Here is a 27,128-nt window from a genome sequence, read left to right on the forward strand (position 1 = left end):
CAGGCTTCCTCCACCTTTAGTTCCCCAAGTTCTTCAGTCCAATCCACTTCCCTAACTAATTTCCTTAATTCTTTAAAGTTAGCCTTTTTGAAATCAAAATCCCTAGTCACAGATCTATTTTTGTTTATCCTTCCATTTAGTTTAAATTGAATTAGCTTATGCCCTTCTCTAGGAACAGGCAAGGTTGTCCCCTACAACCCTTTTCTTCTATGAGGTCCTCACTACTCACCAAAACCAAATCTAAAATGGCATCCCCTCTTGTTGGTTCAGCAACTACCTAGTGAAGGAATCCATCCGCGATCGAATCTAGGAAAATCTGAGCCTTATTATTATTACTAAAACTTGTCCTCCAGTCTGTATCTGGGAAGTAAAGTCTCCAATGATCACATAATTCCCATTAGTATTTACTTCATTAAAAACATTAAAAAGGTCTCTATCCATATCCAAATCTGATCCCAACAGTCTATAGCACACCCCAAGCACTGTCTCAGGGGAGGCTCTAGTAGCTTTCTTCCCCAATGTGATTTTTCCCAGAAAGACTCTGTCTTATCCATTCCATCCCTTCTTATTTCTTTACAGTTAACCTCATCATTGATATACAATGCTACTCCACCACCTTTGCCTTTATTTCTGTCTTTCCTAAACAACACATACCCTTTAATACCTGTACTCCAGTCATGACTACTATTCCAGCATGTTTCTGTTATCCCTATAATATCAGGTTTCACTTCCTGACCAGTAACTGTAGTTGCTCCATTTTGTTACCTCAGCTCCTTGCATTGGTGTACAAACATCTTAATTCTTGCTGTTTGGCTTCACTCGCATTCTTTACCTGTTTAGGCCCAGACATCCCGAGAGAACAGTCCTCTGTCCATGAATGCCTCCCAGTGGCCATACATCCCAAAGCCCTCCTTACAGCACCGCTGCCTGAGCCATCTGTTGATTGCCATAATAATGTAACATCTTTGTTGCCCTACTCTAGGAACAGGCAGAATCCCACTGAAGATCACCTGAGCCTTGATTTCCTTAAGTGTCTTCCCCAGCCTGGCATAGTCTCCCTTGATATGTTCCAGTGAGAATCTAGCCGTATCATTCATTCCCACATGAAGGACAATCAGCGGATTCTTTCCTGCTCCCATTAGGATCCTCTTCAGCCTCAGATCCACATCCCATATCTTTGACCTCCTTATCGATGTGCTGTTGGGTTAACAGTCTCTCAGTAATCTGTGAAATATTCTTTTTGATAATAATGAATAGAAGAAAACAGACAAAATGAGAAGAGTTGCTAAAGATTTTTGCACTGTAGGAACATTGTTGGTTTGAACAACATTTTTAATAAGTACTGCAGTGGCGTTGTAGTCAAAAGATTTGAACATACCGCCAATAAAGCACAGTTTATCTTACTGAGACAAAGCGTAGAGTAACACTTTTTTTTGGTAGTTGCCAGAAAAAATTTCTGTAGTGTTAAACGCTTCAAAGAAAATACAAATGCAGAAATGTCTTGGAAGGAATTCAAGTTTGTTACCTCTGTTGTTTCTTATTATTTGAGTACCTTTAATTAGATGATGACAAATATCTGTCTGAGTCTGCATTAATATACTACTGCCTTTAGTGAGGTTAGCCATCTAACACGACAGCTATAGGTTTATTCAGAGATGCAAAATTCTTGCAAAAGATATTCTAAAATACTTTTTGTGTTCCACTTGTTTTGTTTTGTGGTGTTCCTTTTATCTTCTCCTCCCTATCAGACTTGTAATAAGTTGTGTAAATACATTTATAACAGTGATTGGGAATTATAATCCTTCTTCCACAGTGAATGTGAAAAGCTCTAAAAAAATTAGCTTGTGCAAAGAAACTGACGTTTGGCAATAAATGGACTAAAATAGTTTGCACGATAGGAGAAACCTGTAGCTAATTGGCATTCTTTGTTTAGGGGAGAGAAATTTGCACAGGCATAAATGAAAACACAAAAAGCCAAAGCAGTGGAAAATCAGGCCCCTTGTCTATATTACAGATTTACTACTTGAAAGCGAGACTAGCCTAACAGGAAATACTCAGCATCAGGAATTGGGAGTAGGAATTTATAAGGTTTTGCTTTATTTTCTGTTTGAACAGCATTATCTGTGGATTCTATGGGCAGGCTCAGGTAGCACAGAAAAGGGGAAGAGACACAAAACTTGCTTCTCTGTACAGAAAATACAGGAATCCCAAATTATTTTTATTAAAATAAGGCAGAAGAAAAGCTGATCAAAATATATTAAGAGTTATGTAACAGTGACTGGAGAAAATGTAAATGGAAAATTCTGTTTTCTTTCATCAGAAAGTGAATCCTATAGAGGTGCTGATTTTCCCCCCATAGAGTGTTAAGCCTTTTTGTAAAGCAGCAGTGGTATAATTGAAATCCATTTTACATGATTTTTCCTCAGATGATTTGGAACTAAATCAATTTATATTCCAGGAGTATAACCCAATGAGAGCATAAATGCAGCCACCAGAATTGTTTTTGTCCATAGGCAAAGCGCCTATCATTTTCTGAGTCATTACACTCTCTGCAGGGTGCTTTATTTCAAAAGCTACCTGGAATTATTACTGGCAATAGAACACTAAACTAAACTAAGCTTCGCATAAAAAAATTAAACTTAAAGGGAAAATAATAATACTGATTAAAACTAACATTTGATAGTGGCTTTGATCAGAATAATGTGTTTACACAGTAACAGGGTCAAACAGATATGAAGGTTTTTTTTTAACTGCAGCATAAACTGAACCTGTTTAACAGGAGTTTTATGTTCCTGATGAAGTGCCTGGAACAATAGGCAATGCTCCCATTAATTTTTAACAATATAAATATCAGGCAAAGGTTGTAAAACCGGAATTGTAGACTGTGTTTTCTGCATTAAGGCACTAATTTTAGAAATAATCTCTGTCATCTTGGCCTGCTGATGTGTGGTTGTCATAGCAAGTCAGTAATTAAGTTTCCGGAGCATTTTGACCACCACTGGTACAGATTTGCAAAACAGACTACATAGCAGAATACAATCTCTATCCTGACCTTTGTAACATTACTTTCTGGTGTGGAATAGGAATGTATATGGAGGGAAATATAACTCAAGTGCACCTAATTTGTAAAAATGGGCTATCTGCCGTTAACCCAGTCAGCTTCATTTGATAACTGATTGTGTAAAGACTTGGCATAAGGGGGTTGTCATAAAGCATATTTTCTTTTATTACTGAGGTAGACAATATTGTTTTAGATGGTAACACATTAAGGAAAACTTTCATTTTCGGCAAATGTGCAAGGTCTGCGAGAGCATCGGTTTCTCTATTCTGTCACATGCCTCAGACAGCCTCAGTCAGACTCTTCTGACTGATCTGGGCATCAAAATAAACTATTTTATGGGAGTTTTATGCATCAGTTGCCCTTTGAAGTGATTAACTTGCAGAGCTTTAAGGATGACTTACAAAGGTTTTAATAAGGTTTAAAAAATAAGGACTTTTGTCTTCTTTGGCTTCTTTGTGATGTGTGTACTATTTTTCCCTCATTTTTTCTTTTCTTGTATTTTTACCCTAAAAATATCAGGAATGTTAAGGCTCAAGCAACGCAGCAATGTCTTATGGTCAACACTGTTGAATGTTTCAAAGAGGCCCAGAAGGGTGAGAGTGGATGTTTGCCCTCAATCCATTGACAGCAGGACATCATCCATCAGTTCTACTAAAGCCGTTTCAATTCCATTTCCTGGCCTAAATCCAGAATGTGCTGGGTCTAGGATATTAGCTTCAATTAAATAATCTTGAAGTTGGCCTTTGGCTAGCTTTTCTGTCACGTTGCTCAGGAATGAGAGGTTTGATATGCGGTGATAGTTGACTAGAATTGATGTATCTTCAGTGTTGGTCATACTATTGTGTGTTTGAAGGAGGAAGAAAAGATTCTTTCCCTGGATGAGGCATTGGCTATTTCGGTCATGAGTGACACCAGTTGTTTACAATTCTGTTTCACAAGCCAGGAAGGGCATGTGTTGGCTTCACAGGTCTTCAGTCAAGACTCTTTCAGGGTATCCAGAAATTCTGGATGAGTGAATATACTGAATTCTGGGATTACAGGCTATTGGTTATTGGGTGCAGGCAAGGCAGATCCAGGTTCTTTGGAAATCGTTCCCAAACACACATAATGTTTCCAGCAAAGTAGATTGATAATTCTTTGCAGGGCTTAGTGTTGTAAACACCCAGGATTGTTCACTGGGGAAGGATTTGGTAGGTTCAGTGGAGGCTGACAGATTTTCATGGCCTGTACTAGAGCCTTGGCATATAGATGTGGAGGAATTTGTTGTGTTTTGTCCTATCAGTATCAGCCTTTGTTTTTCTCCTATGGTGCTCAAGTTTTTGACCGTCTCCCTTCATCCAGTGCAGGATGTCAGAAAATTAAAGAGACCTGTGTGGGCAATGGGGAGGAATGGGCTGTTTGGTGACCAATGGTTTCATTCATGGTTGAAGCTATTGTACAATGATAACAATTCACCAGGTCTTTGACTCCTTGTCCTGTGAGAAGAATGCTGTTCTTTACCAGGCTTTGGAATTTGATGGAGTCCATCAGTCTTCATAGTCCAATTATGAACATAGGTCGTTCTTGTTGTCTGGTAGCAGGAAGAGCTCTAACCACTGCTTGAATAAACTGATGGTTTATCCAAGACTGACAGTGGGTTGTCATGTCCATGATATTGAAATCTAGGCTGAAAATCGGACACAGTTGTAGTTTGTGTTGCTTTGTGCTGTCTGCTTTTGACCTGTGCCTATGTAGTGGTCCTGCACAGGGCCTTCGATATCTAGAATCTGGTTTATGTCTGTTATGTTTACTCAGATAGTTCTTCCCAATTTGAACTGTGATAGGTGAAGTGGTGGGTTGTCTGGGCCACCAAGTGCCATGGGAAAGGAGGTCTGTTGGATACCTTTTGGAACTGTAACCTGGAACTGGGAGGAGATGGAACAATGTGTTCCTGGTGTAGTGGAGAGTCCGGTGAAAGCATGGTGGCATAACAACAAAGGAAATTATGATAATGACAGGCAGGTGTTAGCTCAGTGTAAGGCGACAATGGTATCATATATCTATTTACTTGAAATAAGAGTCTGTGTTGTCATGGTGCCGCTATTGCTTTTACCTGTTTTGAAAGAGAGGTGGGGAAGGATTAGATTTTTACTGGTAAATCTTGGTAAACCTCAGTTTTGCCATACACACACAGACAGATGAAAAAAATATTTCCACCAATAATTGAAATTTATAGCTAGGCGGCAAGCTAACAAAAATGCTGCTTAAGAACTTAATAGAGTTTGACTTATGGATATTTACTTTGTATATTTGACACATGATGTGGATAATTTGAGTTTTAATAGTTATGAAGCTTTAACTTTTTGAATCTCAGCATCTACTGTCATAAAGTAACTAATGATGGATCTCCCATAATTTTTTGCAACTGAAAATTTAAATGGATAAAAATCTAAAATAATGCTTAAAATAATAATTTTCCACTACTGTGAAAATTTAAGATGATTTCTAAAATAGAAACTATGCATAAAAAAAACTTCAATATTTGTTGAAATTGTATTAAAAAACCTGAATTCTGCCAAGCCTATTTACCATGACAAGTGGACATCAGTCAGGAGGGCAGTGGTGAAGGTTGTGGTAACAGGATTGGGGCCTGAGGGCTTTTTCCCTGTCAAGGATGCAGAGCCCTTTGACAATCTTGGTGGCCATTCTGTGTCAACAGGAAAGGCTGAGGAAGAAGTCACAGCCTCACTTCCACAGTTTAGAAAATATCTCTCATTTTCTCATGTTTATTTTCAGATTTTCCAAAGTGCCCAGAGATCAAGGCACTGTCACTTCCGGTGGTACTAGCAGCACGTGGGAGTAGCTGGAGCTAGACCCACTGCTGCTATTGTGTCTCACTTTGGGGAGGATGCACTAGGACGTAAAGCCCAGTCTTGGGTACAGAGGCAGGGCAGTACCTGAGGGTTCCCTAGCTACTGCTCTATGCCTTATAGGGCATTATATGGCTGTGTGGCTTAGTGCACAGCTAGCTTCAGGGAGAAAGGGAGGCCATGTTGCCCTCCAGGAAGGTGGTTAGGGCAAGTACCTATTGAACAACTTTACTTTCTTGCTGCCCAGGACACTCCCTGGCACTGAGGATCAGTCACCCCCTTAACAATAGAAAATATTGGGAGATACGACCTGCACCCCAAAAGACTCAGGCTAAGGGCCATTCTTTTGTCAAGATGGCAGTGTGGAGGTGCTGGCAAACCAAAACAATGGGGAAAGGGAATTTAGTTTTGGGTCAATCCAAAATGAAAAAAAAAAATTTTGGCACACTGAAAAAGTTTTTAAAAAATCATTTAGGATCCAGATAAAAGTTGTTTGACCTGAATTTTTTTTTTAACTTTACAGGTTTTTTTTAATAGAATTGAAGATTCCTATACTGTTGAGCTGCAGATAATGTGTGTTTATCAGTGATGACTTGATACTCGCTGCTATATGATTAAGGCAGGCAATTTGAATCACATACAGAGCAAAAAAAGCTGGTCAGCTAGGGGTTACTCCTATTGTGCAAAGTATTTTAGTCCATGTGTTGAAAAATGTCAGATATTTTGCATGGGATAAGAACCTGGAGCTTCCACATCCAGCCTGGAAGGAGGATCACAATCCTGTTGTTCTAAATTTCTCCAAGAACAACGTATTATTACTATGAATGGGCCAGACTTACTTTAGTTCTAATGATTTCTGCCTTTTGGAATAATTAGAGGAAATATGGCTTCTGCCTTTCTGTTCTAAACTAAAACAGATTTTGGGACACATTTGCAAAATGTACGAGATTACCTGTTTAAAACATTGCCTTCAGGGATCTTCGTGCCTTCTTTATGTGGAAAACACAGTCATGATAATGTTGAAATATTTAGTTTCACGTTGTTTTGAAAGCAAATGGAGGAGAACCCTTAACCCGTCAGGGCTTTCAACTTGTTACACTCCACACTCCCTCCCGCACCCCAACCCCCTGCCCCAGCCCTATATTCGTGGCCCTGCATACAATTTCCCCTCCCAGATGTGGCCCTTGGGCCAAAAAGTTTGCTCACCCCTGCCTTAAGCAAGAGACAAAGCAGGTTATATGGTGGCCTGAATGCATATATATGTGTTGTTTCAGTACACATCCTGGGGCATAACTTCAGCCGGTGTGAACTGGTGGAGCTCCTTTAAGGTCAATGACTTTGTTGATTTACACCAGCCAGAGGATCTGGCCTATTGTTGTATTTTCTACCTTAACTTTTTGGTTTTGCTCAAAATTTTGCTTTCTTAAAAATTATAATACAGACTGCCACAACTGCCCCTGTATCCACCCTCTATGGTCCAGCAAGGGCACCAACTCTCAGGTTTCTGGCTCCCCAGTCATTATCTCTCTTGTGTGGAGGCACATCAATTTTCCTCCTGATGGGGTATTTCCAGACTGCACAGCTCCTGGCCTACCATTCCTCCCTGCACAGCTCCCTGCCTATACCTCAGCGAAGTCCGATTGGCTAAACAGGTCTGATTTCTCCTCAGCGATGGTAAACAAAATGTTATTGTCACAGTTACATTCCCATGCAGCTCTTTCTAAGCAAGTACATTTATGTGTAAGGTAAAAACATCACAGAGAAAACACATTAAGCCAACAAAAGAACCTACACATATGCTAATAAGTTTACCAGAGATCATCCCAACTCTAGTAAGGGCTTTCTCAGATGATCAGTCCATCAACCCCACCATTTTTTTCTGTGATCACAAGTTCTTAACAGCCTTTGCTCAGAACAAACACCCTCATGAATCTATGAATCATTCCTTTACCAGTTTGGGGTCTTTGAAATGACCATGACTAGGTAATCAGCCCAAGGCAAAGCTTCAAAAGGCTGAGTTCTTGCATAATTGGAGTCATTTCTCTCCTCCTAGAGATTTCTTGAGAAACCCTCTTAATTTTAAAAGTTTCATTATTTCAAATAGTCCTTTGAGACTCATAACATTTCCCAGTGTCTGTATTAGTCAGGTCTCCTCCCTAAAGATTTTACATACTATTCCACAATAATACATAAACATTTTCCATTTTAATACAATGAACTTCCAAAATACTTTAAACTTTCATCAGTCAGGTTTAACTTCATTCAATAAGGTTTGTCCAGGATACTGAAGAGAAATTCTCATATATGTCACACCAACACCTTCACTCATGTCTGTGTGCTGCTCCTCATTAATTATATAACCTTTACACCTTTCATATTCCTGAGAGAGTCTCCTGACAGACCTATTTTAATACACAGCTTTGAAAAAGCTGTCTTCACTGATACATATGATAGGTTACTGTGCTGAAGAAACACGTGTCTCCTTTTAAATGTTTGGATTTAAACAGACCTATGCCAGTCATGGTAGGGAGTAGAAATGAGTGAATGATGTGCACCTAATAATTTATTAGAGGAACTTTGCCCTCCTTTTCTCCTCATGGATTGTCTTAAGCACATTGCACAGCTCTTTAAAGTATTAATTGTTCAGAATTATTTTAAAATGATGCAGGCAAATAATTCTAGGCCAGCAAAATGTTTGAATTGCAAATTGTGATTATTATAATTGAATAGACAACTAAGGCTGGTACTCATGTGAGTATGAAGCTAACTCAGATAAATACACACACAGTGAAGTTCAAATTCTATATCCAGTTTCAGTATTCTCAGTTTGTGCCATGTTTGGTAGTTCCATGAATCAGCCAGTCAGGGAACAGAAGTAATACCAAAAATCAAATCCTCACCACTCCCCATCACTCACTCTGGTCCCTTTGTAGCATGGTAAAAAACCGATGTGGGAGGGGTGTGTTGTGACAGGACTATAGCATGCTTCACTATGGAGATTCCAGGCATGTTGCAGCCTGGGAAGGATGCCATAGTTTAGACAGGCCCTTATGACTGTCTAAGTAATACCTGGAGCCTATCCAGCCCCTAGATCAACCCATAATCAAGAGAGTACCAAGGTGATTTAAAGCCGCCTTTGCCCCCGCATCACATGGGCTGTGAGTTCTGTGCTGTTTCTCTTGGGGCTTGCCTACATGATAAATTAATCCACACCAGAATGGTGTAAATTCTAGTCCACACCAGTGTGTCGTGTACTAACTGGCCTATGTGGACCCTGCAGGCACACACTAAAAGTCCCTTAGCATGTGTTAATATAGTTGATATATTGTTGATATGGGACTACGTTAACAAGCATTAGGGAACTTTTAGTGCACACCAGCAGTACTGGCCTCATGACACCCTGGTGAGGACTAGAATTTTACACATCACAGATGCAGACTAATGTATCATGCAGACAAGCCCCTGGGGACGGGGGGGGCCACAACACCGAATCTCACCCTGTCTGATCAAATTAACCAACATTGGATGAATGACACATTTTATTATCAAATATACAATTTAAAATGTTCTTTCCATGAATACTGAAGCAAATATTGTCCTTTCTGTGAGCATTGGCGCTTCTGATCTCTCAATGTTCACAGAAATTAAATCCAAGAAGAGCCATACCGACTGCCACCTTGTAACTCCCAGGCCTAATTTGTATGCACAAGTATCACCATTGTGTATGAAATCTAGTAATTGTGTGTGCAAATGCATCTAATTAGTGTCTTTTAAACGCAATTATTGTATTTGGCTATAAAGTTTAGTAAGTGTACATGCGTATTAGACATACAATCGTGCCAGCATTTTTGACAATTAAAATTTTAAGCCTTTACGTCCTGTGTTCTTGAGCCTTCATGCCCCGCAGTTCTCTTTTCAATGGGATACAGAGCTCTCAGTCCTTCAGTCCAAGTTGCAGTTTGTGTCAGGCATCTCGGAGACACATATTTTTTCTTATACATTGGCCTCATAAGAGGAAAATCTAGTTTCACTCTTACTCCCTCTTGTAGCTATGAACTCTCTCTCTCTCTCTCCTGTGGGTACTAAATAGATATTGATTTTCTTCATAACTGAAATACCTTATTACTTTGATTAAAATAGAATCTTCCTTTAAGACATAAGAAATTGGAAATTGATGAGAGAGAGGAGCTACATTACAAAATTGTTTTGGTTTTTGTATTTGTGAAACTGTAGTTCAGGCTCTGAATATGAATCTTGCCTTTGTATCCTCTTCCCCACAGACATAACTGGCATTTAGAACTAATGAAAATATTGCTATTATAATTTTTTTAAAAGTTTTCTGTGTTTAATAAACCTATTGCTTCAGTTTTTGTATACCACTTTTGTCAAAATTCTGGCAGCATACCTTGGAACACTGAGATACTGAATGGTGACAGTATTAATCAACAAAAAGATTCAACACGTTTTAATAGGACAAATTCAATACTTTGTGCATGCAATTTTCCTCAATAATGAACATGAGCCTTTATTTAGCACTAACTGAAATTATTCACATCCTGAGAGATTTTCTTATTGTTGAGCCTTGTTATAATTGTGTAACTAAAAGATGTGATATGGTAATATGCTATGAATAGGATTATAAATATATAGCTTATAAACAGAATTTTAAATAAACTTACTGATATCTTATTTTTTAGAGAGAATCCTTTAAAGTTTTACAAAATAATATTTTCTGTCTTCTGACACTAAGTGAAATATTGGTGGATGAAGAATTAAGAGGACCAGAAAGGATGCTTTTAAAAAAACACTTAAAAGTTTTGAGTTGCTGTTGTCCTCATTTGAACGATCTGTGTTTTTTTTGTGTCCTCACCTTACCATGGCATCTGAACTTCTCGCAATCTTTAATGTATTTATCCTCACAGCATCCATTGTAGGCTGGGATATGCTATCATCCCATTTTACAGATGGGAAACTGAAGCATAGACAGACTAAGTGACTTGCCAAAGGACACATAGGAAGGGTATTGTGGAGTAGGAATTGAACCCAGTCACTTGAGTCCCAAGCTAGTACACTAAGTACAGGACCAGTCTTCCTCTCACACGGTTGTAGTTCAACACTGAGAAGTGATGAAAGATGGGACTTCCTTACTCAGTAGAGGTGATTGTCTGTTTGCATCCCAAGTGACAGTTATTTATTTTAGAGCAGCCTAGTAGCTAGGGCACTAGCTTGGGACTCAGGAGTCTTGAGTTCAATTCCCAGCTCTGCCACTGTTTTGCAGGATAACCTTGGGCAAGTCACTTCTCTCCCCGTGCCTTAGTTTTCCTATCTATGAAATGACAATGATACAGACTTCCTGTCTGATATCTGTGAATGAGAAATGCTATAGAAAAGTGAGATATTTATTGTTATTTGTTCCTGTTAGCATGACAGCACCCAGACAGGTATCACAGAGTGAACTGATCTCAAGAGGACTCTCACACATTCAGTGAAAGAATTCATTAAGTTCTACTATGTGTGTAGTGTAGTTGTAGCTGTGTTGCTCCCAGGATATCAGAGAGACAAGGTGGGGGAGGAAATACCTTTCATAAGCTTGTGTCCCTCTCTAAGTTGGTCCAATAAAAGTTCTAGCAGGACAGTAGCAAAAAATACAGACATATTTTGCTAGTAAACTGAGGAAATTGCTCCAGAAATCAATGACATGCTTTTAACAATTTTAGAGTCGCCTTTCAGACTAGAACTACATCTTAAGAATCCTTAGTCAGTTGATCAGAATCAAGACAGCACCATATTGGTGATGCAACACATTAATTGAGGACAGGAGATTTGGTCCAACACATGAAAGTGAGGGAATAGAATCATAGAATCTTAGGGTTGGAAGAGACCTCAGGGGGTCATCTGGTCCAACCCCCTGCTCAAAGCAGAACCAACAGCAACTTAACTGGTGAAATAGTGTTTCCCAATGTCCAACCTAGACCTCCCCCACTGCAACTTGAGACCATTTCTCCTTGTTCTGTCATCTGCTACCACTGAGAACAGCTGAGCTCCATCATCTTTAGAACCCCCCTTCAGGTAGTTGAAGGCTGCTATTATAGCAGCACAGGGGCCCCAAAATATGTCTCCTTCCCTGATGCATCTATGCCAATGCACCTCCCCGCTTCTGATTTTGTTTTTCCATTTCTAGTGGGAGACTTTCAAAGGCTTATTTGGGGGTCAGGTGTCTTTGAGGTGAGACCTGGTGCCTGACTGCCCTTTGTACCTTTGAAAGTCTCTCTGCTCAAGACTACTAGAGGAGAAACTGCCAGACGAGCCGGACTGGGTGGCAGGTTGCTGATGTGGGCAAATATGCAAGGGCAATATGACAAATTGCCAAATTTCTTTTCCAAATCATCTAGTTATGGTTATTTCCAGTAGATTAAAGCTGGTATTAGAAGTATCTACGAGAAAATGCTATGAGCTCTTTTTAAGATCTTTTGCATTAGGGAGCTCAAATTATAGATAAGCCCCAAATCCTGGTTCCATCCACTTCTACACTTTAAAGAAGTTTGAATCAAAGTCCAAACTCTGTATAATCCAGACTCAGCTACATAACATGTATTCACTCCGACTGGTGTTTCTTTCCAGGAAATAATTTATCAACATTTTCTAGGGAAAAAAATCCCCAGAAAATAAGCAATTTAGAGACAGCTGAATCTGAAAAACAAAACAGAAAGCATAATTCCAGGAACTATACTTCCCATTGCATACTCTGTCTGACTTACTGTAATAGCAAGTAGAATTCAGTGTTTAGTCAAGTGTGTGGGCACCCTGAATATGCCAGCAATCCATATGTCAGCCTCATTGATTATCCCATTTTAGTCACAACCACAGTCTATTCAGTTGCCAATGACAAAAAGGGGATTTTGTTACAGCCTATTCATGCAGAGGTTCATTATTCACATCTTTCCTGTGAATTCTTATTGCTTGCTCAGAATTAGTTTTATAGTCAAATGATCTGTCTGGGCAAAATTGTCAGCCTCTAAAACTCAGAACCTTGATTCCTATTTACGCACCTAAATGGGTGCCCCTCGCCCCAATTTTTATGGGTGCTGAGCACTCACAATTTCATTCAAAGTCAGTGGGAGCCACAAATGCTCTAAACCTTTGAAAATCAGGTCTCTTTTATTTACGTGCCTACATATGGATGTAGGTGCCTCGCTTCAGGTGATTGAGTGTGGCAAATTTGGACTCTGGGTTCTCAGTGATTATACAGCATGAATTTCACACTCTAGGAAAGGGCAACACCATGAAATAATTTAGCATTTGTTCATAGTCCCTCCCACACCCAAAAATTTAATAAAATTACCCAGTCTATCCATTCTAGATATATTAATCATTCAGTCATAGGATAATTTTGTAAAACAGGGAGGCAGGACTCTTGGGGTATGTCTACATCTCAATGTGAGACCAGGATTAGTAGAATTCAAGTTAGCAGACTCTGTTTTTGTTAACCTAGGGCTTAAGGGTATACACTCATTTGTAACCCCAGGTTAGGAACTGTTGAACCCTCAATCCCATCCTGGGGTTCCAGCATTTATACTGCATTTTGTGGGCCTGAGTCCAACCACCCATATCGCAGTCTTCCTAGCACTCTCCCAAAATGTGGCCAATCTAGCCCTTTTGTTCTTGGGGCAGTGTGGGAAAACTTGACTGCCCACCAAATGTAACTGTTCAGAGGACAAAAAGTTGGCCTGTGGGATTGTGGCATGCTTTTGGTAGACTCCCAGATCATGGGTCCAGCAGGGAAGCATCCACAAAGCAAAACAATAAGGTTTGAACCCTGGGTTCTGGCTTTAGTGAGGCTTGGACCCTCCACCCCCAGAGGGGTCTTGGAACCATGGATACAAGCCCCGGTTAGCACAGTTTTTGTGCAGACAGAAGGGAGATTCATTCTGTGCCTGAGTTTGAACCCTGGGTTTGCATTGCAGTGTAGATATACCTTTTGGGTTCTCTTCCTGATGCTGCCACTAATTCTCTGTCACCTCAACAAAACCATTTAACAGCAAAAATTTCAAAAGTGCCTAAGGGTCAGGTTTTTTAATATATTAGGCAGCTAAAGATGCAGATAATCGCCAAATGGGATTTTCAAAGTGTCCTTGACTTCAGTAGGAATTTGGTATCTAGGTAATTTTGAAAATGCCGCTGAGCACTAACTCCATTTAAAATTCTGTCCTTTTGTGCCTCCATTAATTTATTATTTGAATAGGTTCAAGACCACAAGGATGTTGTGAGTTTTAATGACTGATTGTTAAATGCTTTTAAATTCTCATGTAAAAGATGCTGTGTGATGCAAAATATAATTATGAATTTAATGTTATTTATGGAGGATTAAATGAACCATGCCATCTCTGAAAAAGTCAACAAAACAAAGCAATGAAATATACACACACACACACACTTGAGATTTCATCCTTACAAAGTGGACGCTCTTAAAACGTTCAATCTAATTCTAGTGATTCCAAATTTTTATTCATTTGTTTGGAAAAAAATAAGCAAAAATATACCAGATTCATCATAATATGCAAAGTAAATAAAGAGGTTTTAGGATAAAGGGTTTGGGGGAAGGGGAAGAGACACATCTGTTTTCAGGATCTGCAGTAATTATAACCCTCTAAAATGCAGCCCAAATTGCTTTGAATTTTTCAGGCATTTCCCTTCTGCAGAATGCCAATCTTTAGTTAGCTCTGAGATCAGCCGTGTCACTGAGCCAGGCTGGATTCCAAATGTTAAGTTATAGACAATATCTCCAGAACTGGGAATATCTCTAACAGAATGAACTCTTAACCATGGCCTCTAGATAGCTACTGCTTATTCAGTCTTATCTAGTTGAGTAAAGTTCTAGCAGATTACAACACCAACCTAACATTAGCTTGGGAGTCCAGAGAATGAACTTTTCCTGGAAAGTCTGGTTTCCTATGACAATTTTTGCCTGTCCCCAAAATATTAAATACTGAATAAAAGTGGATTTTAAAACCAGTGGTAGAAAAAACTGGTTGCTTCCTATATTAACTGTTCATGAATCTTTGATGAAGCATGTCCTGCTACTTGTAATTATTGGGGAATAAAAATCCATTTATGGTTCCATCAAAAGCCACCGAAGTCTTCCAGTTAGCTTTGTTCTGCTTTGGATTAGTCCCTTAGGCCTTGATTTATCAAGATATTTAAAAGTGTGCCTAGATTGAAACATGTGAGTACTCTCATTGACTTCATTCTTGCTGAATTTGGAGTCTTAGGTGCTGAGAATCCTCATCTCCTGGATTTCACTGGGTATTATGGGAGCTTTACACTCTGTGTCTAGCAAAATGGAGGCCTCTGTTAGTGATGGTGATGTGAAGTGTAAATCGTGGGGATCGCTTTTCTTGTGGCTTCTATGCCACTGACTGTTTTCTTACTGTAACTATAAAGAAAACATTAAAAGAATTAACCTCGGCACAGGATGATCATAGACCTAGACGTTATCACTGGGTTTATTCTAACCATATGTAACTGCACTGAGCTTCTTGTTTCCTTCTGCTGCTATCATATCCTGCTGGCTTTGTCAGCAAGCCAATAATCTCAAAAAGTGAGCTCTCTTACCTCTCATTGCCTACCAGTGATGAAACAGTGATGCTGAGAGAGCAGGGGATGGAAATCTGATACTAATGTCACATGTTGGAGAGAGTGGCATTGAGTGGACTGTAGAATGCAAACTTCTCAACCTGACTGCAGACCAAACCATTCACCAGTATCACCCCCACGGTGGCCTAAATGACTAAAGTGCAAATGTATAGGGAAATGAATGGGTTTCCTGCTGTAATGGTACAAAGTCTCTCAACAGTGCTAAGGTGCACATAGCCTGGGCTGATAAATGAAACACCAGACAAACAGCGACTATATGTTCCTCAATTAAAATCATTATCCCTTATCTCCAAATAAACATTGTTTGAAATCGTTGCATGTTTACATTACCAGCTTATCCCTGTGCATAGTGATTTGATTTTGGAGATGCAGAGTGGTCCAGTGGCTAAGTCACCAAATAGGAATTCTGGAGACCTGGATTCTATCCTGGTTCTGCCAGTGACCTATTGTGTGACCTTGGGCTCTGTGCCTCAGTGTCCCCCTACCACTCTTTGTCTTGATTATTTTGACTTATGCTTTCAGTGTGGGGACTGTTCCTCACTATGTTTTTTTGTACAGTACCTAACATAATGCGGTTCTGATCTCAGCTGGAGTTTTCAGGCACTACAGTAATATAAATAATTAATAACAATTATTTCCCTTTGGGGGAGGGGGCGGGAGGTTCTGAGGGAGATGCACAGATAGGCATGTTTCCTTTTTGCATCCTACATAAGTAAAATTTAAGGGCCACTTCAGATATTTGATCCCAGGATTGAACTTCCTATGAATCATTTTCTTAGCAGTAAAAACAGCAAAGAATCCTGTGGCACCTTATAGTACTAACAGATGTTGTGGGAGATGAGGCTTTCTGGTGATGGGTGAATACAGTTCATCTGATGAGTGGGTTTTCACGCACGAAAGCTCAATCTCCAGAAATGTCTGTTTTCAGTCTATACGCGCCACTAGGTTCTTTTGCTGCTTTTACAGATCCGCACGTAACACGGCTACCCTCTGTCTACTTATTCGTAGCCTCAGTAGCAACATATTCTGGGTTCACAGGAATGGCATCAAGCTTCCTGTAGTGGATATTTGTGCTATTTACAAGAGTTACGTATAAAAGCACTAGCACAGTTCTCAGTACAACTAAATTTCATACTGACAAAATGAGGTAAAGGTTCAGTAATTTTCTGTTAAGTGTTCTGTGACCTTTTGTATTTATCATAATCATAGGACTAAAGGATCCTGAGAGGTCAGTCTAGTCCAGCCTCTGCACTCATGGAGCAGATTAGGATTATCTAACCATCCTGCAATGTTTTTCAACCTGCTTTTAGAACATCTCCATTGATGTAGATTCCACAGCCCCCTAGACATTTATTCCAGGCTTAACTATCCTGACAGGTAAAATTTATCGCTGATTCCACCTAAACCACCCTTACGCCAATTAAGCCAATTGCTTCTTTCCTCATCCTCAGAGGTAATAAGAACAATTTTTATGCCTCCAATCCTCCTTGTACGCAATCTTTTTGTATTGAAAACTGTTATCATGTCTCCCCTCAGTCTTCTCTTCTCCAGACTACACAAACCCAATTTTTAAAATCTTCCATTATAGGTCATGTTTTCTAGACCTTTAATCATATTTGTTGCTCTTCTCTGTATTTCTCTAATTGCCCATATCTTTCCTGAAATATGATGCCCAAAACTGGACACAATACTCCAGTTGAGGCCAAATCAGCATAGAGCAAAAGAATTACTTCACGTACCTTACTTACAACACTCCTGCTTATTCATCCCAGAATGTTTTCTTTTTTTGCAACCATGTTACACTGTTGACTCGTATTTAGCTTCTGATCCACTATAACCCCCAGATCCCTTTCTGCAGTTCTCCGTCCTAGGCAGTCATTTCCTATTTTGTATGCGTGCAACTGATTGTTCCTTCCTAAATGGAGTACTTTGCATTTTTCTTTACTGAATTTCATCCTATTTACTTCAGACCATTTCTTCAGTTTTGTCCAGAACATTTTGAATTTTAATCCTATCTAGAGTGATCAGACATCCCAATTTTGAGGGCTTTTTCTTATATAGGCACCTATTAGCCCCAACGTCCATCCCTATTTTTTACACTTGCTATCTGGTCTCCCTAAACCTATCCTCCAAAGCACTTGAAATCCCTCCCAGTTTGGTATCATCCACAAGTGTACTCTCTATGCCACTATCTAAATCACTGATGGAGATATTGAATAGAACCAGATCCAGAACTGATATGCCCTTCCAGCTGGACAGTGAACCATTAATAAACACTCCCTGGGAACAGTTTTCCAACCAGTTATATACCCACCTCATCTAGGTTGTATTTCCTTAGTTTGTTTATGAGAAGGCCATGAAAGGCAGTATCGAAGCCTTACTAAAGTCAAGATATACCACATCTACGGCTTCCTGTCAATCCAGAAGGCTTGTTACCCTGTCAAAGAAAGCTACTAGGTTGGTTTGACATGATTTGTTCTTAACAAATCCATGCTGTTACTTATCACCTTATTATTTTCTATGTGTTTGCAAAGTGAATGCTTAATTGTTTGCTCCATTATGTTTCTGGGTACTGAAGTTAAGTTAGCTGGTCTGATTTTGTAAGCCACTAGTTTTTAAGTGAGGTGAAATTTGGTGTACTCAAGACAAATCAGACACCTGAAAAAAGTACAGTAGTCTGGAAAGGTTGAGAACCATTGATTCATAGTATTCTAAGAATTTTTTAAATATATTTTGCATACTGTATATAGACAAAGATGGTCTCTAGATGTCCCAGTTGTGCTACCTTGTGGCTTTAGGTAAGTCACTTAACACTCTCTTGAGGAAGGTTTGGATCTGCATTCATATTTTCAGCTGGTCCATATCTTTCTATGTGTAGTCAAGAAATTTCATTCTAGCTTGAAAATTACAGTGCCAGCAATTGTATTATTTTATTATTAATAATAACCAAATCTTCTCAGATTCAAAAAAAGGTGTCAAAAATATTATTCATTTGCAATGTCTCCTAACATCCAGGTTCTAAAAAAGACCAACTGCATAAGTACTGAAATATTTAAAATGTCATGGTGTTTACTGGTCCCAGAAATTGTACAAGAGAACCTTTTCTCTTTAGATTACAAGGCCCATTTTGGCAGACTCCAAGATTCAGATAAATATTCTACTTTTACCAGCTCATCAAAATGGAACCTGCTGTGGTGCAACCATTTGAAACTGTTAAAAGTCAACCTTTGCTTCACAAATGATTAGAACAAAATGACCTATTTCAATAGGTTAAGATGTTTCCAATTGATACATATCTTGGAATTATCCGGTGTATTGAATTTCTTCTTCCTCTGTTACTCTTATTGAAATTCAGTTACCATCAGTGCAACTTACCTTTCACATATATGCACTTGTAAGCCCAAACATTGTAGAAGGTTGGATCCAGTGGGACCTCTACATTTTCCTTGTTTGAAAGTATTTAATACAACATTGAAGCTCAAATCTTTAGCTTTCAGTATCACTTTGCTGATTACATGAATCTGATATTGATGAGAGATTTTCCAGTAAAATGCCATTGCTATCCAAGTATTTTATTCTGAATGAGGCAACAAATATTTCTAACAAATATTTGATGTAATACATTTTCATATCTAATCATTATGGGATGCTCAGCTTTTAAACATTGTGCTGAGCTAAACCTGAGGTGTCCAAAAAAAAATCTCTGGAATTCCTGATCTTGATACCTTCCTGCAAATGTATATTAGATACTAATTTTTTTGTAAATATTTGTTCAGAATGATGTACCTCATCTGTTGCTCAGTTCATACGGGGAGAGAATGGCAAAATGACATTCTTAGGATCTATTAAGCATACTGAGCAGCTTGTCTTTCTCAAGTGTTCTTTGGGTTCTTAATGAAGCCTACAATACTTAGCTGCAGTTTACAAACTGTAATTTTCAATCATAAGTGCATTGTTTTGTCAGAAAAATAGTATTTGATTAATTAGCTGCTGTTATTAGCTGATGAGGACTAACATAGGGAACAGAGACAGAGTTCAATACCCACAGCCAAACGAAACCATTCAATACAGGGAGTGAAGGTATAACTGTTGCTTGTAAAAAGCAAAAGGAAATACGAATAAACGTTCTTGGATAAAGGCTGGAAAAGGGTTAGAAAATGTATTTTTTCCCATTAAGGCAGCCATCAGGAACGCCACATCTTTTAAACCATATAATCACACAGAAATGGATAATCATCCCATCCACCCCCACAAATATGCATTATTGTCCTTGCTGATATTCATAAATGTTTTACCTAGGCCATCTTTGAATATCTCCAGCAACGGAGTTTCACAGATGTAAAGGTTGTTCCATAGTCAAACAACTCGTACTGCAAAATGTGTTCTGGGTTTGGTTTTGTTTATTTCCCTCCCCCATCCCCCCCATCTGAGGCTGAATTACTCCTTATATAACTTCATAAAATTGCTCCTAATTTATCCTCCCTGCAGCACCTGGAACAATTCTTCCTCCTCAATTATGCAGATGTCCTATAAATCACCATTGACAGTTTCAGAAATCAGGAGAGTGATGCTCTGGAAATTACTGGCTCGCAAGGCCTCCCCTTACTTGTCTTGCCAAAGCCCACACAGAGTTAATTTCTGTTGGTTATATTCATATTATTTAACAGCATGAAATATAGGTCCTGATTCAGAGCTATGCTGTGGCTTACTCCCACAGGGTGAAAAGGTCTTACATCAACTGGATTTCCCAGCCAAGGATCCTCCTACACTAGTGGGGTGTTTATAATTAGATAATGTTTGCAAGGCACTTATCAAATGAAACCTATTAGAGAGAAGCTAAGTATTACTATTTGTTTGTATATCCTTAACAACTTCAAAGGGACTTTTTACTGGAGAGGGAAAAAAAATCTCTCTTAAATATACTTTACAATCACATAGGCACAGTTAACTGCTAATAAGTACGTACTAGTGAGTTGAGCTATTAAATTCTAGAAATATGAGAAATGCTGAAAAGAACCTCAAAGCCAATATTTTAGTATAAAGGGAATCCAATTGGATCACACTTCTTCTCTCAGTTAGGATATCCCAAGAGTTGCTTTTTTTCTAACACAGCACATATCTAGGTGACAGGACTAGATGCATAAACTGCTGCTCTGCAGAGAAGTGTGAAGTATTCCTAATAATATGAAATGTGACTTAAAGCTCAGTGTTTTACACATTTCAGTGTGAGCTTGAACACTGGACTCTTGTCGTGGAAATTTCTGCTGAGACAGGCACAATTTCCTACCGCTAATGGACTCCTTTTCAGTGGAAAATGGGCCAGCTTTCAAACAAAAAAAATGACCCATTTTGAGCGTAAATAGGCCTGTTTTTCCAGCTAAGTCAGCTTATAAAACATGCAGTAAGACATGATCTTATGATTTTTCTACGCAATAATATCCATTTTTTCAAAATTATGAAGAAAGCTAAATTTGAGGGGAAGGTTCCAATAAAGCCTGAAGAGAAACAGAGAACATTTTTAAATGAAATTCTATGTATTTTTCCCAGTCTTATATGTTCAAGCTCATTCACTGAGTCATAGAAACTGCAGTGATATTGCTATATGTACAATTATATACCGTCCTGGAGCCTTAAAATCCCAGTAGGGGATTTTCTATAGTCCAGAATAAACTGCATGCAATAACATTTAGTTTCTATATGAAAGGGCACACACCTCTGCAGGATAAGTGGGATTTTAAGGCTCAATAGATGAAGGTTTTCAGTGTTTAGCATCTCTTCTGGTTTGGGCTGCCTGAATGGCAAGTTTCTTACTGAGCCATGATATTGATCAGTTGCCTTTGGAACCTTTGGTGGTGGTCTGCAGACCTTTTGAGAACCAAAATGTGGGGGCTTGGGGCTTGGCAAGGGAAAATCCCCATAAAAGGCTGTCTTATATAAAATGGGCTGCACAATGTATAATTTGGAGAACCCCTGCAGTGAGCTCTAAGCTGCAAAGTGGCTGCCCCGGGAGTTTGGCTTGCTAAGCGATAGTCAAAAAGAGGCTTTTTAAATTTTCAGTGGCAAGGAGTTAATTGATGGGGGACAAATCTCATCCCAGCCTCTATAGTTCTGCTGCACGAGGTGGTGATGGTATTTGAACGAGATGAAGGAGGCATTTGTTTTCTTTGCCACTTGGAACTCAGCACCAATTGGCTCCCTTTATGACAGCACTCCAAATACATGTTTAAACAACAGCTATTGAGCATGCAAGATATTCCTACTACATAACATCAACAATGACTACAGCACCTCTCCATCTTTGTTCTCCATGGAGAATGCAACACATATGATTGATAGACAGATGGTCCCACACAAGACCATCATACAATGGGGAAAATACTCATTTTAAGAAGGGCTCATTCCTGCCTCCATTGAAGTCAGTGACCCCCTGCTTGGTTAGGCAATTCCATCTTTTCATGTGCTGTTTATTTATTCCTGCCTACTATACTTTTCACTCCATGCATCTGATGAAGTGGGTTATAGTCCACAAAAGCTTATGCCCAAATGAATTTGTTAGTCTCTAAGGTGCCACAAGGACCCTTCATTGTTTTTTGCTGATACAGACTAACACAGCTACCCCTCTGAAACATGTCAAAATAGTTTCTGAGTTCAATGGGAGCAGGTACAGGCACTGAATAGTAATTCCATTTGATGGTATATAATATTACTCTTTTGTCTGGCAGCCCAGCATCTATGCTTCCATGCCCAGAGCAAAAGGGGAATTGAGAACCCCATGGCTGCCACCAGTTCAGAATTCACTCTGGGCTCCATTTTGGCTTCTAAGTTATGGCCAGCATTGGAAAAGTGGAGTGGAGTGGGAATTGAGAATGGGTTGTGCTGCAGCACCAGCATGGAGACCTGGTGCTCTCTAGTTCTTTGATGGGTAGGTACTCAGATGATGAGTATGGCATAAAAACTGGATGGATGGATGGATGGTTAGATAGGTCTAACATGCTAATGTCACTATATCTAATTCTTTTGTGCCAGCCATTACATATTTTAGATATGGCTTTCGTACTTCTGTTACTTCTGAATATTTGGATTACCATTTAGAATAGTATGTGCAGAGTACATACGGCTTAATAGAATAAAGTGTAAATTTATATTCAATATGTGACTTTAGGATTTAATTATGTAACTATCATAACATTAATGAATCATGTGACCAAATGTTGGTCCATTGAAGTGCATATAACCTGGGAATATTTTAATTTCTGTCCCATTTCACCATACAGTTGAATAATGGTGTAGCTTATACACTGTTCACAAACATAAACCCATTATACCTTACTTCATATTCTATTTTAGATAAAATTTGCCCTTCCGGTCCCTGGAGCCCAGGGGAGAGCAACACTCTCTCCTAAAGTAAAGTAGTAGCTCAAATAAATTTTTGTCCTATATTGCATCAGACCAAATTGTTGTTTTTTTTGTTGTTGTTGCTCTTGATGTCTGAAGTAGAGGAAACTGAATTTTTGATCTCTCCTTTTTTTTTTTTTTCAGACGATGGAAAACCCAAAGTATGAGCTTATTATAGAAGCAAAGGACATGGCTGGTCTGGATGTGGGATTAACCGGCACAGCAACAGCTACCATTGTTATCGATGACAAAAATGATCACCCACCGGAATTCACCAAGAAAGAGGTAAGAATTTGCCAGTTTTTTGTTCCATTAATCGTTGCATCCAATTGTACATAGTTCTGTTTCTGAATATAAAATAACATTATTTTATGAGGGAGGAAAACACCTATAGTCTGATTTATTTCAGCTTGTTTGACCCACCTTTTCTAGGGTCACCGTCACATGGCGCATGCAGGCCATCCCTATACAGAGCTGCTTGGAAATCGTGATAGTTGCCCCATGTACCTCTCTCAGATCCACGCGACTGTCTTGCCAAGACCTTTGGCGCGTATGCCTAGGCAAAGTTATGGAGGAGAGGAGGCTGCCATAGGCTTGTCGTCCGCCCTTTAGACCACTGATCCAGATCCAAAGCCCAGAGTGAGTTTGGACGCTCAGTGACATAGAGGTTGTAGCTTCTGCCAGAGAACAACCTAGATAGAGCTGCTAACTGCTTATCACTTCAGCATAAGCACCTTTTTTGTCCGGGTGAGATCCCTTAGCCTTTCTTCAACCAAGAAGTATTCACAAGGCAGTGGACGATGGAGTTTAACATCATGCCCAGGACAAACTTTTATTTGGAAAGTGGTGATTAAAAGCATTTTTTCCTCACCTTGTATATCTTCTTAAACAAAATCTGACCTGAAGAAGAGCTCTGTGTAAACTTGAAAGTTTGTCTCTTTCACAAGCAGAAGTTGATCCAGTAAAAGGTATTAGCTAACCCACCTTGCCTATGCAAAACCGGTCAGTTTGGGCTTACATGGATTTCAGGAAACTGATACACAGGAAACAAAACTCAGAGCACTGCAGGATCCTTGGACAGTGTTCTGGCTCTTTGGACAGAATCCCTGGTCTCTGAATCCTTCAGGATTTTCTCCCTTTTTAATTTTTGTTCGTTGTACCCCACTGCTTTTGGGCTCAGGTTGACATAATTTCCCTGGGGATATATCTAATAAATTCTCCCTCCCTTAAATCAGTAGACTTACGTACACCATTTAATATAATTTCCAAAAGCAGAACACAACCAAACCCCAAACGTTAGAACATAAAGTACTGTAGAGAAATGGACTGCGGGTAATCAAATAATATCTAAATTAAGCCTACAGAGCTATTTCCCTCCTTTATCCCATAGCGGGTAGTCCTGTCACTGTAAACCTAGCTCTGGGTCATATGGTAATATGACACTCAGCTGAAATCAACATGTTTTGTCATGAAGGCAATGAATTTCAGCACTTTCCCTTTGAGACCTGCCAGCTTTCAGAGTTTGGTAATGAAACTCTGGTCCTGATGCCTTTTAAATTTCACCTGTTCTCTGTGATAATTTTCTGCCCTGCAAGATGAATTCTATTGAACAATACTGAGTGCCTGGAAGAAAAACAAACAAACACAAAACACATCGCCTGTCTGTAGAACGATGGCATTTTAAACCTCTATCCCTGTCATGACAAAGCTTTCTGGCTTCAGGCAAACCATACCTCAAATCCTTCCCTTTCTACCCCCTACCTGTGGTATCCAAAAAGGGTAAAAGAGTCCTAGGAGCATAGGCTAATTCCACCAGTCAGTTTAACACCCAAACCCACCAGTTTTGGCCATAAAAGTTTCACAAACTTCTGCAATTTACAGGAATATTTCCAGATTGTAGGAAGCAAACACTAGAGATGCTGAATATAATATAATTTTGAAAGGGAAGGGGGAATTGTATTATTAAACTATTATTTTCTTTTTGCTGCGGTTTGTTTTTTCCCCTGTTTAATTTTATCCACTTGGCAGTGTTTCATTTTCAAAAGAGTGATAGAAATTTCACTCTAATAATCATTCTGTCAGCAACTGAAGATTGAGGGCCCAGACTGAAAAACAAGAAGGATTCAAAACAGCTTTTCTTGGCAGTAAAAATGTGGTGCTAAATGCCAACAACACTAGTGGCTTTCAGCAGGGTGCTTTTACTGGAGCGCCACTAAACAATATCGCATACAGTTTCTAGGGCCTGATCCAAAACTTATCCAAGTGAAAAGGAGCCTTTCCTTTAATTTACAGGGGCTTTTGATCAGGCTGTTAATCCCGTTAGAATTATTTCTTTGGATCAGGCGCTTAACCCTGTAAGAGCTATTTCATTAGGACTTTTAGTTAAAATAGGCATATAATGTTGTATAACTATAGGCTCCCCATTAATAGTTATAAGTACATAAGAAGACTCAACATGACCAGAATAGGGAGCCATTCTATTCAACATTGCTACCAATTAGGCTTTCACATGTCTGCTTCCCTGAATTTCTACCATTTCACTCAATCCTCCTCTTCTTCAGAAATAACTATATGTCTTTCTTGAAATCATTCTTATGGTTTGCTTTAATAATCTTTGGTAGTTTAGGCCAACATTTTCAGCTGAATGAAAACGGTCTGTTTCTGAGAAGTTCTGAACACCTACAAATTCCATACAAATCAGTGGGACCTGATCTACATGAAAACCCGACCATTTGCATTTATAACTATGGATTTAGGCAGCTAACTTTAGTCACCCAGGTTTGAAAAGTTTGGCTTTAGATCATATGTTTGTTACACTTTATCTGAAATGCTTTTGCCTGATTTCTCACTATTTAGTCCTATTGTCCTCTTTTCTTTCTTCCCCCAATGTATCCTGTTTTGATCCTTTCCATTATAGTTTAAAATAATAGTTTATAATAAAAAAATCCTCTGCCCTGGTAAAGCTGAGTTCTGAAAACAAGCACAAGCCTGGAATTTTTCAACCTGCTGCCGTCAGGATTTCAAGTCAGTAAATGTTGCCAGTGGATGGGATGGCTCAGAAAAATATTTGTAATTCATAAATCAGACCCTTTCATTTCTACATCAGATTTACTGCTCAGATGCAGTCTATGTTTAATGGTACCTGAAAGTATTTTTTTTCCTTCTGAATTTGGTGGCCTTTGGTGGTCTCTTTCCAGTTTCTAGCAATGTCCCATCCCATCAAGCAACACCACATTTGGATCTACTAGTCAGTCTTAAAAACCAAGCATGAAATGGCAACAAAGAGTCCCTGGTTCAGAAAGCTCTTAAGCATGTGCTTGCTGTTAAGGATGTGCAGGACTTTCATTGACTTGAGACATGGTGGAACTGAAGTACCTGCCCAAGTCCCACCAAGCTGCTTTCGCAAATCTAAGCCAGAAACCAAACCGCACTTCTCACCTGTGTGATTCCTCTGCAGATTCTTGGGGTGGGTAGTGTGAAGATGTTTGCATGGCTGCTGCCTGTGGTATACTTTCTCTGTGTATAAAAAAGTGGAGCTGACCTCTGACCTGCCACTCAGGCATCTTTTACAAAAATTAAATATGCTTTTCTTCAAAAATGTGGAGGAGATGAAAATCCATCATGGCAATTTACAGTTAAAAGAAAGCCTTTTACTTTGAGTTACTAGTTTAAGGTGCCATAATTACTGCATTTGAATTTCAGTACAGATAGTTATAGGTAGACTTTCCTCACAGCTGACAACAATAATGCTTAAAAGAAGAGAAAGGCAAAAAGAAAAGACAACTTCTACAGGATAGCATTTGAGGCAGAAAACTCAAATACAATAAACATAATAATTTGATTTAGAAGTGCTATCATCTTTTATTTACTTTGAGATTGGCTGCTTTATATGGGTTCTTTTAGTACTGATGTATTTTTTTCCAACTATCTCCCTTCTGTTTAAAGATATTTTCTAACGGTCCCCTTTCTCTTTTATGAGGCAAATATATATTTAGTGGCCTGCTTTATCATCTGACAATATAATTTCTACTGAAAATAGCTTTTGCTTTTATTTTTCAAGGTGTTGTAAAGGTAGCTCTAATAAGCTATGTTTTAAACGTGAATTCTGAAGGCCAGATTCATTGCTGGTCTGACACAATGGAAGTCAATGGAGCTATACCAACGATGCA

The 27,128-nt window shown here is 39.1% G+C and overlaps 1 protein-coding gene across 1 annotated transcript in view; it reads left to right on the forward strand.

The window, feature by feature from the left end:
* CDH13 (cadherin 13) overlaps nucleotides 1-27,128 on the forward strand; it is a 738,851-nt gene that overhangs the window by 589,334 nt on the left and 122,389 nt on the right. Inside the window, exon 8 of the mRNA XM_032766126.2 lies at nucleotides 23,104-23,244. Within this exon, the coding sequence (XP_032622017.1) occupies nucleotides 23,104-23,244 (141 nt within the window). The remainder of the gene's footprint in view (nucleotides 1-23,103; nucleotides 23,245-27,128) is intronic.

Source organism: Chelonoidis abingdonii, chromosome 19 (assembly GCF_003597395.2).
Source record: "Chelonoidis abingdonii isolate Lonesome George chromosome 19, CheloAbing_2.0, whole genome shotgun sequence".
Classification (NCBI taxonomy): Eukaryota; Metazoa; Chordata; order Testudines; family Testudinidae; genus Chelonoidis; species Chelonoidis abingdonii.